General features: G+C 39.6%; 1 protein-coding gene across 7 annotated transcripts in view; it reads right to left on the bottom strand.

The window, feature by feature from the left end:
- Positions 1 to 18,053, bottom strand: part of atp10b (ATPase phospholipid transporting 10B) — a 268,819-nt gene that overhangs the window by 6,055 nt on the left and 244,711 nt on the right. For 6 of the 7 annotated variants that reach the window (XM_043703360.1, XM_043703365.1, XM_043703361.1 and 3 more), the window contains 4 exons: positions 7,340 to 7,643; positions 5,407 to 5,483; positions 4,281 to 4,406; positions 2,952 to 3,152 (listed from right to left, as the gene is read on the bottom strand). In XM_043703360.1, the coding sequence (XP_043559295.1) occupies positions 2,952 to 3,152; positions 4,281 to 4,406; positions 5,407 to 5,483; positions 7,340 to 7,643 (708 nt within the window). The remainder of the gene's footprint in view (positions 1 to 2,951; positions 3,153 to 4,280; positions 4,407 to 5,406; positions 5,484 to 7,339; positions 7,644 to 18,053) is intronic. The other variant, XM_043703367.1, reaches the window with a different exon arrangement.

Genomic DNA, 18,053 nt, shown 5'->3' with positions numbered 1-18,053 from the left:
GAGGCAGTGCCAGCTTAGTGTGGCTATCCATCAGTGAAATAAGCTGAGATTGTGCCTTTAATAAATATTGAAAGCAGTTTAGAGAATATTGAGGGACTTAGTCTCATAAGTAGGGATTGATTTACCAGAATCAATAAGTAATTTTGAAACAGTCTGGGTTGAAGCAGCTTTGAGGGGTTATAAAGGACTGATCTTCAAAAGTAAAGAATTGAGATGTCTGTCATGAAAATGATAGCGTTTTAATAATCACCACTAATGTTTTTCTGAATTGCTAAGAAATCAATGGGATTGTCTTGACTGTAATTGCCATTTGAGGTGCTTTGTGTGGTGTTTGGCGCTGTTAATCTGTAATTACCTCATGTTGATTCTGGATTTTGGATTGTGTTTTATACACATGTATTTAGTAAATTGTTCTATTTTTATAATGTAACGTAGTAAAATTTATTTCATTCAAAACTATGAGTTCTTATGGCATTATTCTCTTAATAAGTGCATTGTATTTTAAACTTTGTCTATTTTCGACAAAAGTATTACTGGTTCCTAATGAGATTATAATATCAGTTTGGCAGTCTTGTTGAGGATCATAATGGATAGCAAATGTTTCTACAATTTTGTTTTTATAAGTATCACATGTTGCTCATTAATCATCAACAATTAAATAGAGTAATAGAGTTATAGAGATGTACAGCATGGAAACAGACCTTTCGGTCCAACCCATCCATGCCAACCAGATATCTCAACCCAATTTAGACCCACCTGCCAGCACCCGGCCCATATCCGTCCAAACCCTTCCTATTCCTATACCCATCCAAATGCTCATGCCCAAAACGTCGATTCTCCTGCTCCTTGGATTCTGCCTGACCTGCTGCGCTTTTCCAGCAACACATTTTCAGCTCTGATCTTCTGCATCTGCAGTCCTCACTTTCTCCATCTGATCAAGATCCTGTTGTAATCTGAGTAACCTTTTTCGCTGTCCACTACAACTCCAATTTTGGTGTCAGCTGCAAACTTACTAACTGTACCTCATATACTCGCATCCAAATCATTTATTTAAATGACAAAAAGTAGGGGACCCAGCACCGATCCTTGTGGCACTCCACTGGTCACTGGCCTCCAGTCTGAAAAACAACTCTCCACCAACACCTTCTGCCTTCTACCTTTGAGCCAGTTCTGTATCCAAACGGCTAGTTCTCCCTTTATTCCGTGAAATCTAACCTTGCTAACCAGTCTCCCATGGTGAACCTTGTCGAACACCTTACTGAAGTCCATATAGATCACATCTACCGCTCTTCCCTCATCAATCCTCTTTGTTACTTCTTCAAAAAACTCAATCAAGTTTGTGACAATGGTTTCCCAGCACAAAGCCATGTTGACTATCCCTAATCAGTCCTTGCCTTTCCAAATACATGTACATTCTGTCCCTCAGGATTCCCATCAACAACTTGCCCACCACCGAAGTCAGGCTCACTGGTCTATAGTTCCCTGGCTTGTCCTTACTACCCTTCTTAAAGAGTTGCACCACGTTAGCCAACCTCCACTCTTCCGGCTCCTTACATATGACTATCGATGATACAAATATCTCAGCAAGAGGCCCAGCAATCACCTCTCTAGCTTCTCACAGAGCACTTGGCTTCTAACTGTCTGTCTAACTGATCCATGCGATCAGATAAGATTCACAACCAACAGCATTTATTGCCGTTATAATCCACAGTAACCCTTAAACTCTATTTAAACTCTCACATCTGACAAGAAGCGCATATCACTCTACTAAAGGCCATTTTTTCATCATTCGCAATCCACAGACCCAGAAAATAATACCGTTTTATTCCTCTCCAAAACAATGCCCCAGGTTAAATGAATAGTTATGGCTTATATTTTAAGTTTAATCAAGAGACATGTCTCAAAAAACATATAATAAAGAAAGAACCCACTCTACTCACTACTGCAGATTTTCTGTAGGTCCCATTTAAAAACAATACACTTATCTGCTTCTATGCTGTGAACGTCATCCAAACAGTTCCTCCAAGCTTAGTTATGAATTTCCCTGTTTGTTAATTTTCCCAGACACACTTCGATGTCCAGCGATACATGAATTCAAATAGCAAAGGCAGTAACTGTGCAGGTTCACTGCTGTGTCAGTTTCTTTCTCTCTCTCTCCTGCACTGACCTCACCATGTGCTTCCTTTGTCTGTACTTCTCCCTTTTAAAACTGCTGTTGTTTTGACTTTTTTTTCCAAAGTTCCAAGACAATGCAACAGCATATAAAACAGCAATTGATGCTCCTAGAATTTGAGGAAATCACCTCCAACACCTAAAATATCTCAATAAAGGAACAGTTGTTACAGCCAGAAACTTGGATTACCCAGAAATGTTCTTTTTAAACACTGATATCCTCTAATACCTTTACTTTCCCTCAACAGTATTTGTTTGCACTTTAACACAGTATCTTAGACAAAATAATATACAATAAAATGATTCATGCAATCCAATGCTCCTCTGAAAAATAACCTAGATATAATTTCTGGAGCATTTGAGAGATCCTAATTCACCCTACGACTCACCCACACAAAGTAAGACCAGATTTAAAATTGATTCAGAATAGCGGAGTGGACTCGATAGGCCGAATGGCCTTACTTCCGCTCCTATGTCTTATGGTCTTTTAATAACTATTTTCACAGCATGCAAAATCTTGACTTCCTTCTCCAGAGCATCATAAAGGTACATTGTTAAGCTTTGGTTTTGATCTTGAGTCCAAAATAGTTCTAGACTTTCTTTTTGAGAAACAATGCATATGACAATAAGATGTGTAATTCATTTGGTAAATTAATTTTTACAAATGAAAAACTGTCAAATAACATTCAGGACCCAAATACACTTAAATGAATTTTAGCACAGTCCTTACATATGTTTTTACATTTAGTAGGCAATCATACTATAAGTGTTAACTTTACCGCAGACTGCTGACCACTTTTATACAGCTCGGGGAATTCCAAAAGCAGTCCTGCAGAAATATCTTTGTCCAGTATTCCACACAGTAATGGAGGCAAGGAAGTGAAGAAAAGATTGAAAAAAATCATCAACCAATAGTCAATCATTGTTGTCCCAGTAAATCCACAGAAAAACTGGTACCAGAATAAGAGATTCACATAGGCCTGAGGGGGTGAAGAAATGGGAAACAAAATCAGAACATAAACATCATTGAAAAAGTGATACAAAACTACTAGAGTTTTAAAATATAATTTTATGGGAAACTGAGGAAGTGAAAAGTTAATATGTTAATATTCAGTGGCACATAATGATGCTTGAAAAAAATATTGCCAGTTTGATTGTACTGAACTTCAACGTTAGGGGCTCCAATAATTTATGTAGTGATCTCGATGCAAGGCGAAGTCCTCATCACTCTGTTTGAATAGTTTCACTTCAATCCAACTTCAATGCACTTCTTGCATCACTCTACCATTTCTACTGCTAACACAACTATAATGTTTGTTTTAATTGCTCCAGCTTTCCCTGAACTGTGTTTCATTCTAACTTGTCTCAGAGTTGTCTTCGTTTGTTGCTTACCATAATTCTTCACATGCCAATTCAATGCTGTCTATCAGGTTCGGTGAACTGACCATGCTAAATTGCCCGTAGTGTTAGGTGCATTAGTCACGGGTAAATGTAGGGGAACGGGTCTGGGACGGTTTCTCTTCAGTGGGTCGGTGTGGACTTGTTGGGCCTAAGGGCCTGTTTCCACACTGTAGGGAATCTAATCTAATCTAAAAAGAGGCCTTCATGGGAAAACGTTTAAGCAGCAGCCACAAAGTATGCACTCAGTTGATTTTTTTTTCATGATGCTGAAACATGAAATGATGGCATGCAAAAGTTCCTCAAGTTGCCATAACTGCTATGAAACTGGTTGTGAGGCAACAATTTTATGAAAGAGTGTTTAAATATATGGAAACAATTGCCTAAACAAGTGCTAAAGCACAGTGTTACACTGCCTTCTTAGTGACATCTGCTTCATGTTTTTACTTCTGCTGCCTGAAGGCAATTTTGAAATTCTATCATCTTTGTGTTTATTTAAAACTGGCAACAGAAGTTCTGATACATTTATATATTTAAAAGTTTGAGGTTGACTCTGCCAGAACTGTCATGATGGGACCTGAAGTTTAATGTTTTGCTAGATGATATCAATAACCAAATAACTGTGAGCACAAAATGCAAAAGGCTTCTGATGGACAATGGACTGGTATGTTTGGGAGGGATATGGAAAAAGGTTAACTTTATTCACTTACCACATTCTTGTAAAAGAAGTAAATAGTCATATTGGACAATCGAGTGTAGCACCAGTGACCATGCACCAGTAGCAGCTTTTTTAGATGTTTGAAGTGAGAGATTAAAAAATCACTGGCCATCACAGCCTATCAATACAGAATACAAGTGGAATGTCAGTGTTTGTTAGGTACCATGCAGAACTGCACAGCATACGCAGCAGAGATATGCAATTCAACACAGCCATGTCCAAACCAGTTTATGCTCCACTCCCGCCCTTCCTCACTGAACTCTATCAACATTGCTTTTTGTTCTCTTTTCCCTCACATCTAACTGCCCTGAAAAAGCATTGCATCCACCATCATTGTGGTCATGAGTTTCACATTCTCATCATTTCTTATTTGATTTCCTGATGCCTACCCTATATTGATCTCCTCTAGTTTTTCTCTTCACAAGTGGAAATATTCTATCTGTGTCTACCCTATGAAAACTTTTCAGAATATTAAAATTCTCATTTTGGTCACCCCTCAGCCTTCTCTTCCCAAAAAAAGAGAAATAATCAGTTGATCCTTTCCTCATAGATAGATTACTTACAGTGTGGAAACAGGCCCTTCGGCCCAACAAGTTCACACCGACCCACCGAAGCACAACCCACCCAGACCTACATTTATCCCTTCACCTAACACTACGGGCAATTTAGCATGGCCAATTCACCTAACCTGCACATTTTTGGACTGTGGGAGGAAACCGGAGCATCCGGAGGAAACCCTCGCAGACATGGGGAGAATGTGCAAACTCCACACAGTTAGTCGCCTGAGGTGGGAATTGAACCCAGGTCTCTGGCGCTGTGAGGCAGCAGTGCTAACTACTGTGCTGCCGTGCTGCCCTACTACATGCATCTACATAAATCCTGTTTCACTTTCTCTTGTGTCTCTAAATCCTTCTTATTAAATGATCAAGATCTGTGCAAAATATTCCAAAGTGTTATTAAAGGAGGACAACTCAGCTTGAATGCACAGATTAACTTGGGGAGTAATTCATACCATTATGGAGCTGGAAGGGTGTTATGCTAAACCGCTGTACCAACCAACTTTTCAGCAGTATCCATTTTTGATTTGATTAGCACAGGAAATTTAGGAAATACTGTACCTGCATTCCTTCTTGACCAAAGATTCCAACACCCACATCAGCAGCTTGAATCATGCTGACATCATTGGCCCCATCACCTGGAAGGTGAAATATATTGTTGCAGAGTTTATTAGTTATGCACAGAATGATCATGAATTAGGTATGCTTTTGCCCTGCATTTTCAGTATTTCCAATAACAGCAAACAATGAAAGGTGTACAAATTCAGAGATTGTGTTTTGCACAGCTTTCATTGGGTAACATGATTTAATATCATACTAAACTTGTTCACTGTGATACAGAACAGAATTTCTCAAAATTACATGAATAAACTTGAGTTAGGATTGACTTCCCACAGAACTAATTCTGATTTTTAATTTAATAATGGTATTTAGATACAAGAGGTAAATAGATATTTTACAAACATTTTTCACGTTGATTAGCATAAAGTAATAAAGATAGCCAGGAGCAAGTCACTTGCACATGCTCTCGTTGAAAAATGTATGTTATGTTGGGATGAATTTTCATGTCTTTAACATTTGTAAACATTGAGAAATGCATACATTTAGACTCTTGTTTTTAATTAGTCACCACTGTCTGTTAGCTTGAGCCATATTAATTAGTTTCATCAGGATTTTGGTCCAGGACACAAAACTATCTTCAATTTACTACCAAGTGGCAGCCTTACCCAGAGGCCAGATGATTGCTAGTGTGGGAAGTTAAAAGGTACTAAAGTACTCCTGACAGCACTACAATAGGATCTCAAGTTGAGTTGGTAGATTTTTATTCAATAGCAGGTTAGAAATATCTTTTGCTAATATTGTGTTGTGGAATGGCTAATTCAAGTCAAATCATATGCTTTTACCTCATGAATTTTAACCAATTAATTGCAGTGTTGAGTATTATTCATTGATAAGTGCTCTGACAACATGATTTTATTAAAACAAAGAACTGTGGATTGCTGGAGATCTGGAACAAACTAAAACAGATTTTCCTAGAGAAATTCAGCTGGTCTGGCAGCATCTGTGGAGAGAAAGCAGAGTTATTGCTTCAAATCATAGAATCACTCCAGTGATAGAGGCCATTTGACCCATTGCGTCTGCACTGACCCTCTGAAGAGCACCCCACTCAATCTCTGTGATAACACATATATCATGGTTTATCCATGTAGCCTGCAGATCCTGGACACTACAGAGCTACTTTTAGAATGGCCAATTCACCTTAGCTGCACATCTTTCAACTGGGGGAGGAAACCAGAGTGCCTGATGAAAACCTACACAGACACAGACAGAACGTCAAACACCACACAAACAGAATTGAACCTAGGCCCTTGGTACTGTGAGGCAGCAGAGCTAACTACTGTGCCACCATACTGCGCCTGTTTCAGAAAGATTTTGAAGAATGATTCAGACTTGAAACGTTACTTTTGTTTCTCTCCTCACAGATGCTGCCAGACCTGCTGAATTTCTCTAGCAATTTCTGTTTATTTGTTATATGGTTTTATTTAAGATTTGAAAAAAATCTGAATTTAATTATTTAGAAGACTTTCATTAAAAAGGAAAGATTTGTAAGCGTAAAAAATGCATAAAACATAATCATTGGCAATTTCACAAACTTCAAGCTAATGATGGTTTATATTGTAGTTTGATTTTGATACCGATCATCTTAGTTGGGAATCCAAAAACACCATGTATATTGGCCCAAAGGATGTTTGGTAGTTTTGCTTAGACTGATCACATGTGAAAAGCTATAAAATGCAGGCATTCACATAATTCCCAGTGTGCAATGGGGCTAATTTTATTCACAAAGTGAGAAGGGGGAGGGATGGGAACATTTAGGGGACACAAAACATTCAGATCTAATTGCATTAAGGAAAGCATTAATTTCAAAAATACCAATTAAAAATGTGCATATTTTTACCATTTATTTAAGGAATAACAATAAAATGATACATACCTATTGCTAATGTCATGACATTTAGGTGATCACGGACTAGCTTGACCATTATGCTTTTCTGCAGAGGAGTGCAACGACAACACAGCACAGATTGGCAACACTTTACAAGATCCAGGAACTTCTTCTGCAGATTTCCATGGAAGATTACACTCAAAGTCTTTCCATCAATCACTAGACCAAAGCTGGGTTTGAGTACAGAGGAAACAGGTGCAAAGTCCATTGGTACATTGGATGTGGTGCTATTTACTTCTTTATACATTCTCATTTTGTCCACGATGCAATCCAGTGAAGATTCACAGGTCTCCTGATAATTAAAGAACATACAGATGAAAAAGTAGAATATTTGAATGAGCTATTGTCAGGGATATGCAGCTACTGTCTGTTCATCTCCAACACTCTACAGGACAGGGCTATAAGCTATTGCTAAGTATTCAATACAATATTTGATAGATCATTACAAATAGGGATGATATAACCAAGCTTGGTTAAGCTTTCATTTTCACAGATAAATCTACAAACACTCCTGGGACAAACTGAAGTTTGGAGAGACAAAGTCCTGGGTGCCCTAGCTATAAAACCCGCAGGTGACATATATGCTACTATGGCATCAGTGCATACCCTTTCAACCTCGTGACGGCAGACCATGGTTGCAAGACATCCATCAAACTGATTAGGTCAGTTTCTTTTCTTTTCTTTCATTTGATTTCAAGGCATCACCACACTTCACACTAATGTGAACAGCTAAGCAAATATCCCTTCAAATTGCACTCTAGGGAAGGTGCTAACCCAAGTGTTTAAATTATGCATACACTATTCACCACATGGTAACTGTTTGCATACACAACTCCTTTTGTCTATTTTACCAGGATAGTACCGACACATCTGAAGTCACCTGTTCCCCATCACCTGACACACCACACTTGTCCTGTGGTCTCCTTCGGATTTACACAACATGGTTGCAGAAAATGGCATCCCCAAAAAGAAAGATCTCTCCTCCACCACCAATAATCCTCATAATCAATGTCAGAATACATGTGTCTCAGGTATAATGTACCTAGCAACTAAATAATATCAAGCAAATCTATTTATTGTTGAGCAAGATTGAACCATCGTCTGCTGAAGATTGCAAATGGGCATCTTTCTCCACCTGGTATGAGTTGCTTTATAATAACAGAAAGATAGATTGAAGGCAGTGAATTTACTCAAAACATCCCAGATGATTCCAGCAGAAACTAACACAGACAAGCATGTTTTGTGTTTTTATTCTGTGGTCAGGTGGCCAGCAGCAGAAATGGTTAAGAGCTCCAGTAAAGCATGCTGTGAATTTGGGTCAAGCTAGTTTAAACTCTGCCCTTGATTAAAACTGCAGCCAGGACATGTTGTGACATGGTGTGACCTGTTTTGTTAGCTATGACCTGCAATTTCCAAATAAACCATGTGTCATTGCAGTCAACTAGACAGACTGGCACCTATTACCTTGTATAGAATATGGAATGTGGCTATTTAACATTTAGGAGTTTTTTTTATCATTAATAGTCCATTAGCTTAGATAGAACAGCATGATCAAGGTTTTGGTCAATTCATTGGCTGAGTGCCAAAGGTATTTCTGCGAGGACACATTTTTGTAATAAAAGACAATAGAACAAAGGATTCTCAGGAGCAACCTTCAAGACCAACATGTGAAAAGTACATGTCCTGAAATGATCTTCAGAGAAGACAAAGAATCATGAGGTAAGATCTACATTGAGAACAAAGTTGACCATTTCATTTAAACTGGGGTAGTATTTGTTTGAAGCCCAACTTATGGAGTTAAAGTTAAGGATAGGGTTAAATGTGAATTAAGTCAAAGCTAAGGTTAAGTGAAGTTAAATGAAGTGAGTTAAAGTTGAAGTTATGCTAGATGAAGTAAGAAATAAATATTGCAATGAATGTATGTTTTATAAAAGGGTGAAAGAACTGTGGATGCTGGAAATCAGAAACAAATACAGAAATTGCTGGTAAATCTCTGGCAGTGTCCATGGAAAGAAATAGAGTTAACGTTTTGGGTCCAGTGATCCTCTTTCAGAACATGGAGTGCAAAAGGCAAAGACACATGGAAAATGAACTATATCATGTTGCAGTGTCCTAGTAACTTGTTGAGGTAGTGGAATATATGTTTTATATTGAGTATTGGTACTTAAAGGATTAAATAAAGAAGAGTTTGTTGAATCAATTTGAGTTGCCTGTCATTTGTCACATAAAGGATGTGTACCTGGATAAAAGATTGAAGTATTCCTTTTGGGCAACAATTCAAAAAAGTTACAGCATTTGCCAATAGGATATAACTTATTGGTACTGTTTAATTAAATTATGTGGTTCTTGTGGCACTGTTGGTGTATGGGCAAACAGATTTGATATACTGTTATGGTGTAGGATGGGTACTGGATTGAAGGGCTACTTCTTTACTTGAGGCTGAGAGAGATGGACTAGGCAGAGTGCAAATAAAAGTACATTAAATTTAATCAAAACAAACACTTCGGTGACATTGCCTTCTCCGGCAGCAGTCATAGGAAAGTCCATAGTATCAACCATCATGCTGCTTTCATCTGAGTAGTTCTGTTTTTAGAATTATCCCTCCCCAGGCAATTATGGAGCAAAACTGTGGAGTGCAACAAGCAAAAACACATAGAAAATATTGTGTTGCAGTGTTCTAGTCAACTTGTCAAGGCAGTGGAAGTGTCCTTTTAAACTGTGAAGGTCTTTTTGATTATAATACCTCTGAGGCTTATGTCACATTGTAACATTCAGTGCTGTTTTCTGGGCCACTTACAATTAGGGTCATTATCCATGCACGTAATGGTCGACTTAATTACAACAATCCTGTTTTTACCAACTTATTTCTTAAAGAGGTGGGGGGGTGGAGTAGACACATTTTTAAAAATGAATGCACTTTGAGGATATCTAGTATATCATCTGTTCATAGATTGTGTGGTTTCCATGTCGACATACACTTTATACTTTTAAGGTGTAGAAGCCTTTCCTGGTAGAAGAAGTGGAAGGGATGGTCTGTGAAAACTTTAGGGAGCATCAAGGGTGCCCCCCCCACCATCCCACTACATCCTGGACGTTGGCTAGATCTCCACAAAATTCACATGGAGAAGTATTAGGTGATACAGTTTGGCTGCAAGAACATGGATAGACAATATAAATGAAACAATCTACAAATCTAAACAGGATGCAGGAGCAGAGGAGCCTAAGTGTGGACGTGCTTAAGTCATTAAAGGGGTGAGGATAGATCGACAGAGCAGGTAGTAAACCAGACAGTATTCTAGGATTATTAAGAGGAGAATAGTGTAAGATTAAGGAGATTTTGGCCAACTTACATAAGATATTGGTTTACAAGAATGGTTGCAGGGATGATCAGTTTAGTTATGAAGAGAAATTGGAGAAGTTGAGATTGTTTTCCTTGGCGCAGAGAAGGCCAAGAGAAAATCTGATTAACTGCTCAAAATCAACAAATTCTGACAACCACCTGATGAAGGAGCAGCGCTTCAATAGCTAGTGCTTCCAAATAAACCTGTTGGACTATAACCTGGTGTTGTGTGATTTTTAACAGAATTCTGGATGCAGTAAGTAGAGAGAAAATGTTCCAAATCAGAAAGGAATTGAGAATGAGAGAGCACAGGTTTAAATTAATTAATAAAAGAAACAAAAGTGATAGGAGGATGAAGTTTTCCATGCAGAGAGTAGCAGGGGTATAGAACGTACTGCTTGACAGTGTGATAGAGGCAGGTTCAATCAAGGCATTGGAAAGGAAAGCAAATGGTTGTTTGAAAATGAAAGAATGTGTAGAGTTACAAACAAACAGGAGAATGGCATGACACGATGGCTGAATAGTGTCTTTCTGTGCTGTAACTATCTGTAATTCTATGAATTAGATGGTTTTATTCCATTATTATTTTGCTGTGAAATCACATCGGATGAATTCCCCAGGTCTGAGTTAAAATGAATTAAGAAACTAACAATTGCAGATGAGCTGATATTACAGAGATCCTCTGTGGCTGACAGAAATATCCTAATGCCATTAAAGTGGAGTATAATCATTATCTTTATAGCTGCAGAGATAACAATGCAGGCAGATAACTTGTGAGAAGTCAATATTCACCACCTGGCAGAAACTCTGAATTGCCTCTTTGATAAATGCTCTTTGCTTACTTGCATCGGACTTGCAAATCTATATATTCTTCAGGAGACAGTATTATCTTAAACAGATTTGGGCACCAATCTGTTTAAGTGCTGTCTCAATCCTGTTCCTTTTTTACAATGGCATATGAAAGGTATGTCCATGAAGAATGCTGTCAAGAGGCCTGTCTACACCTATCACAAGTAAACACTAATTTCTTAAGAGGCTAATTATGAGAAAAATGGCTTAAATCCTATATTTTCCTGGTTTAGTCAAGTTCCACATCATCTAGCTACAAAATCTATTGCAAAGGTCAACTTAACTCCAAAAAACAAATACATAATCTGCTGCTATTGTTCAAAGTTGGAGCTTCAAAGTTTCCAAGTACATTTACCCCATTGGTTTGACATTTACGAGAGACCAGGAACCACAAATTAAACTGTAATACGAAGCAGAAAGGAAAGGTTAGAAAAATGCCAAACACTTATTTGAAAATGTCAACAGTTTTTAGGTTAGAAATTACTTTGCTTTAAAATAACCTGGTTGCCACTTTCTGCGGATGGTAATCTGTCAACGTGTACTTTTAAAGAAAAAGATTTGATGGAGCCAAATATTTTGATATGTGTTCATTTGGTGTTACTTCCTATCAAAGTCAGAATGTGTTTTCTCTCACTATTGATAGTGGGGAATAAAATAAATAAAATAAAATCCTTGGCTTCTTCTCTGACAGATAGCATGAGATACTGTGCAGGTTCCTGTACTCTTTCAGCACCTTCAGTCATGTAAATGTACTAGATCCACCAGGTTGGAACTGGACATGTTTGTCCATATTCTAATGATGAAAGAAGCACATTCATCAGGGTGTTCAGTCTTATTTTAAATAATGGAATGGCACATAGTTATAAAGAGGGAGAAAGAAGGGTAGTTTGAGGGTTGGGGCTGAGACACATGGAAGTGAGGGTAATGAAATGTCCTGTCAAATTTAATGGCCTTTTTTCTCTATTTCCAAAACGACAGTCAACCAAATTGATTAACTGGTTCTATCCTGGATGAGAACATGTGCATGAGAAGGTCACAGCTGGGGGATTACGTGTATGCCTGTGTTGCTGTGCGCCTGTATCATTGTATGCCTGTGTCTCTGTGCGCCTGTGTCACTGCACACCTGTGTCTAGGTGCAAAAGACATTGGAGCAGAATGAGACCATTCAGTCCATTGAATCTACTCTACCATTTGATCATGACTGATATATTTCTTAACCCCGTGGTCCTGCCTTCTCCCCATAAGCCTTGAAAATCAAAACAGCTCACAATATTCCAAATACAGTCTTCTACTGCCTCAGCAGGAGATCCCTGTTGTTGTAATCTAGCCCTCTCAAAATTAATGTGAACATTGCATTTGCCTTCTTGACTGCCAACTGAGCCTGCATATTAACCTTAATAGAATCCTAAACCAGGACTCTGAAGTCCCTTTGTGCTTCAGATTTCTAAAGCCTTTTCCAGTTTAGAAAGCAGTCCATGCCTGTATTCTTCCAACAAACATGCATAACCTCACACTTCCCTGCATTGTATTCTCACTTCTTTGTCTACTCCTTTAGCCTGTCCAAGTTCCTCTACTGCCTCCCTGTTTCTGTAACACTACCTGTCTCTCCACTTAACTTTTTATCATCTGCAAACATAGCAACAATAGTCTCATTTCCTTCATCCAGATCGGTAATGTATAACTTGAATAGTTGTGGTCCTAACATTGACCCTTTTGGTACTCCACTAGTCACTGCTCCACTAGCTGCCATCCTGAAAAAGACCCATTATCTGTATTGTCAGCCTTCTGCCAGTCAGCCAATCCTCGATCCATGCCAGTACCTTGTCCCTATCACCATGGACTCTTATCTTGTTTAGCAGCCTCCTGTGCAGCATCTTGTCAAAGGCTATCTGGAAATCCAAATAGATCATGTCTACTAGCTCTCCTTTGTCTAACTTGTTTATCTTCTTCTCAAAGAATTCTAACAGATTTGTCAAGCATGACTTTCCCTTGATGAAGCTGTGCTGACTCCACCCTATTTTACTATGCACTTCCGAGTTCACTGCAATCTCATCTTTAATAATGGACTCCAAACCCTTACCAATGATCGAGGTCAGGCTAACTAGCCTATAGTTTCATGCCTCCTGCCTCCCTCCCTTTTTAACAGGAGTGATATATTAGCCATTTTCCAGTCCTCTGAGATTCTCCTTGACTCCAGTGAATCCAGAAAGATCACCACTAATACCTCTACAATCTCCTGAGCTATGTCCTGCTGAACTCTGGCTGATCTGATCCAGGTGATTTGTCCTCCTTCAGATTTCCCCAGCACCTCTTCCTTAGTGACGGCCACTACACTCATTTCTACCCCCAACTCTCCTGAAGTGCTGGTATGCTACTGGTGTCTTCCACTGTGCAAACTGCTGCAAAGTACCGATTCAGTTCCACCATGACTACCAGGCAACATCTTGTTGACGTTTTCTGTACCCTGTTGTTGTGGTTCTGTTCGCCGAGCTGGGAATTTGTGTTGCAGACGTTTCGTCCCCTGTCTAGGTGACATCCTCAGTGCTTGGGAGCCTCCTGTGAAGCGCTTCTGTGATGTTTCCTCCGGCATTTGTAGTGGTTTGAATCTGCCGCTTCCGGTTGTCAGTTCCAGCTGTCCGCTGCAGTGGCCGGTATATTGGGTCCAGGTCGATGTGCTTATTGATTGAATCTGTGGATGAGTGCCATGCTGCTAGGAATTCCCTGGCTGTTCTCTGTTTGGCTTGTCCTATAATAGTAGTGTTGTCCCAATTGAACTCATGTTGCTTGTCATCTGAGTGTGTGGCTACTAAGGATAGCTGGTCATGTCGTTTCGTGGCTAGTTGGTGTTCATGGACGTGGACCGTTAGCTGTCTTCCTGTTTGTACTATGTAGTGTTTTGTGCAGTCCTTGCATGGGATTTTGTACACTACATTGGTTTTGCTCGTGCTGGGTATCGGGTCCTTCATCCTAGTGAGTTGTTGTCTGAGAGTGGCTGTTGGTTTGTGTGCTGTTATGAGTCCTAGTGGTCGCAGTAGTCTGGCTGTCAATTCAGAAATGTTTTTGATGTATGGTAGTGTGGCTAATCCTTTGGGTAGTGGCATGTCCTCATCCTGTTGTCTTTCCCTTAGGCATCTGTTGATGAAATTGCGGGGGTATCAGTTTTTGGCGAATACATGGTATAGGTGTTCTTCCTCTTTTTGCAGTTCTGGTGTACTGCAGTGTGTTGTGGCCCTTTTGAACAGTGTCTTGATGCAACTTCTTTTGTGTGTGTTGGCGTGGTTGCTTTTGTAGTTTAAGACTTAGGACTTTCTGTACCCTCTCCAAAGTACCCACATCCTTCTGGTAGTGTGGCGACCAGCATGATACGCAGTGCCCCTTCCAATGAAGGCATGCATGTCATAGGTCTTTTTTACTGCTTCATCTACCTATGCTGCCACTTTCAGTGATCTGTGGACCTGCACGCTCAGATCCCTCTGAATTTCAATACTAAGTTCTGCATTCACTGTGTAAAACAACACATACAGACCAAACACTGAACTACAGAAGCAATCATCCCAACACCCACAAACGAAGCTGCATCAGAACATTATTTCAAAAGCCACCACACACTGCAGCACAGAGGAACTACAAAGAACAGAGGAAAATCACCTATACGGTGTATTAGAAAAGAACAAGGCAATAAAGCAGAGACTTGAACAAACAGCTCTCACAACCATTCAACCTAAACTTTGGGGCCACTACATGGATGACACCTTTGTCATCACTAAATGAAACAAAGTAGAGGAAACCTTCAAGACCATCAATAATACTGTTACTGGCATAAAATTCACTAAAGAGGAGGAAAACATAAACAAATTGCCACTCCTAAATGTCGCAGTAGAGTGAACAGCCAATGGGGAACTTCAAACCAGCATCTACAGGAAAACAACACATACGGACCAAATACTGAACTACAGAAGCAATCATCCCAACATCCACAAACGAAGCTGCATTCGAACATTATTTCAGTGAGGTACCACACACTGCAGCACCGAGGAACTATGCAGAGCAGAGGAAAATCACCTAAACTGTGTACTAAAAAAGAATGGGTACCCAATGAACACAGTCCACCAATTTCTCAGCAACAAACCCAAACAAGCAGAAAAAACTCGTCCAGAAACCCAAGCCACTCTCCCCTACATCAAAGATATCTCGGAAATGACAGTACTCAGACCCCTTGGCACCATGGTAACCCATAAACCTACCAAAATACTAAAACAGCAGCTAATGAACTTGAAAGACCCTATACAGGCAACAAGCAAAACTAATGTCATTTACAAATACCTTGCAAGAACTGTAACAAACACTAATTGGACAAACAGGCAGAAAATTTGCCACCAGGATACATGAACATCAACTAGCCACAAAAAAGCCATCACCCACTCTCACTAGAATTCTTATATACAGATGAGGAAGGACACCACTTTGACTGGGACAACACATCCATCCAAGGACAAGCCAAACAGAGACACGCACGAGAATTCCTAGAAGCTTGGTAACCCATCCAGAACTCTATCAACAAACACATTATTACAAATTAATTTAACTTGTTCATAAACTGTGTATATTTAAATACAACATCCTCAGTCCTACGTTGACTACCTCCCTTTTCTAGTTGTCCCCTTATCTGTTGTCCTGATTCTTGACCCTTTCCATACTCTCTGTTTTATTACTTGTTCTGGAAAATTTAATAATCTCTGAGCCCTTCCCACTCTAATCTTTACTCCCACCCTCCCCCACCCAAACCTCTCACTATTCATTTAAAGCCCTAGTCACGGCCCGAAGGTATGTGATTTTCCAGGACTCTTGTCCCACCGTTATTCAGGTGGAGCACATTCCATCAGAACAGCTCCCTCCTTTCCCAGTACTGGTGCCAATGTCCTGTGAGCTTGAACACGATTCTCCCACACCAATCACTGCGACGCCTTGTGAATCTTGTTGACACTGTGCCAATTTGCTGATGGCTCAGTTGGTAATCCAGAAATTATTACCTTTTTTGTAGGTGTTGTTCTGAGTATGCCTTTATGCATGTTTGCATATGTAGAGACATGCGCAGTGTGTGTTTGTCCATGAATATCTGTGTGCTTATGAGTGTTTGCGTCTGTATACTCGTTTCTGTGTTGATGTGCCATTGTCCATGTGTCTGTATGTCTGCTTATGTCTGTGTGCTTAAGTCTGCGTTCATGCGTCAGTGTGCTTGTATCTGTGTTCATGTACCTGTGAATCTGTGTGCGCATCTTAGAGAGACAAAGGGGGACAGGCCTTCATGGAAGACAGTCAGTTCTGTGTCAAAGAGGAAAGAGATTCCAATGACCCAGTTCAAATACATGGATCATGAGAAAGGATAGAGTAGATTGAAAGTAAATATTGTAGGAATTTGGGAAATGCTCAGTGTTTTAGTAAGGAATATTTTATTAATACCATTGAGTTAAATTGCCAACCAAATTCTGAATCCCTTTGTCTGCCTCACAGAGCACTTGAGTAAAAGGTTTTTTAACACATAGTATCCAATGCATGGACAACTGTGCCATTTGTATCCTAGCTAATACTAATCTTTCATCAAACAATTGGATAAGTATCCCAATTTGAAAATAATTTTGCAACATACATCGCTGCTCATCTCCTAGACTGATGTTTTTTCTTTTCTGACTTGGAGTAGTTGATCACAATTATCTGCATTTCAATGTATGATGCTTCTCAGCAGGTTGTTGAGATGCCTTATCAAGCTTCACACAATTTATTATTTCTGAACTGCACAATTATTATGGATCTGCACAATTACCTGTGGTGTTTCTTATTGGCATGTGTGTGACTGATGCTAGCTCAGTGCTTCCCTGTTGAGTGTGCATCAAATCATTTCTTCCAACTAATTTTTTGTTTGGAATAATTTTAATGTTACACAACTTTATTAGGAAAGAGGAGATGTTGAGTGGAATCTTCGAGGGATCTGAAAGACATGGTTTGTGCAGAATTGGATGAGAAGTCCAGTGAGGACTAGCTTGATGATGGGGGCAGCCTACTTCATCTCTGATCTTTTTGCTGAGCGGACACTGGCAAATTTCCAATTCGAGGGATTGTTGGTTTTTAATGCCTTACTAACACAGCAACTCACCTCATTAATCTTCAGCTAGCTCTCTTGCCAGAAGCACTGAACAAGCTAGACATCAAGGAATGGCCACAAGGGAAATAGACACCAAGTATGAAACTCGAGACAAGTATGAAACCCAATGCCTCCCTCATCCTGAAGGCCACCTTTTTTTGTGAGGCTGCAGCAGGTGGGGGGGGGGTAGAGACTGTCACCCATCTTCTGCTGCAACGTGCCTTTGCAAAGTAAGTCTGCAGGGATGCAGTAGTTTTTGTCGATGTTTGTCCTAAGCAACTCTGTGACGTATGCCTCTTTGCACTATAGGCTGTTCCTCAGGATGCACAGGGAGACAAACATTGACTGTGCCTAGAAGACCATCAACTCAGTGA

This window comes from Chiloscyllium plagiosum, chromosome 14, assembly GCF_004010195.1.
Source record: "Chiloscyllium plagiosum isolate BGI_BamShark_2017 chromosome 14, ASM401019v2, whole genome shotgun sequence".
Taxonomy (NCBI): Eukaryota; Metazoa; Chordata; class Chondrichthyes; order Orectolobiformes; family Hemiscylliidae; genus Chiloscyllium; species Chiloscyllium plagiosum.
The sequence above is the reverse complement of the archived record's forward strand: the minus strand, read 5'-3'. Positions and strand labels throughout refer to the sequence as shown.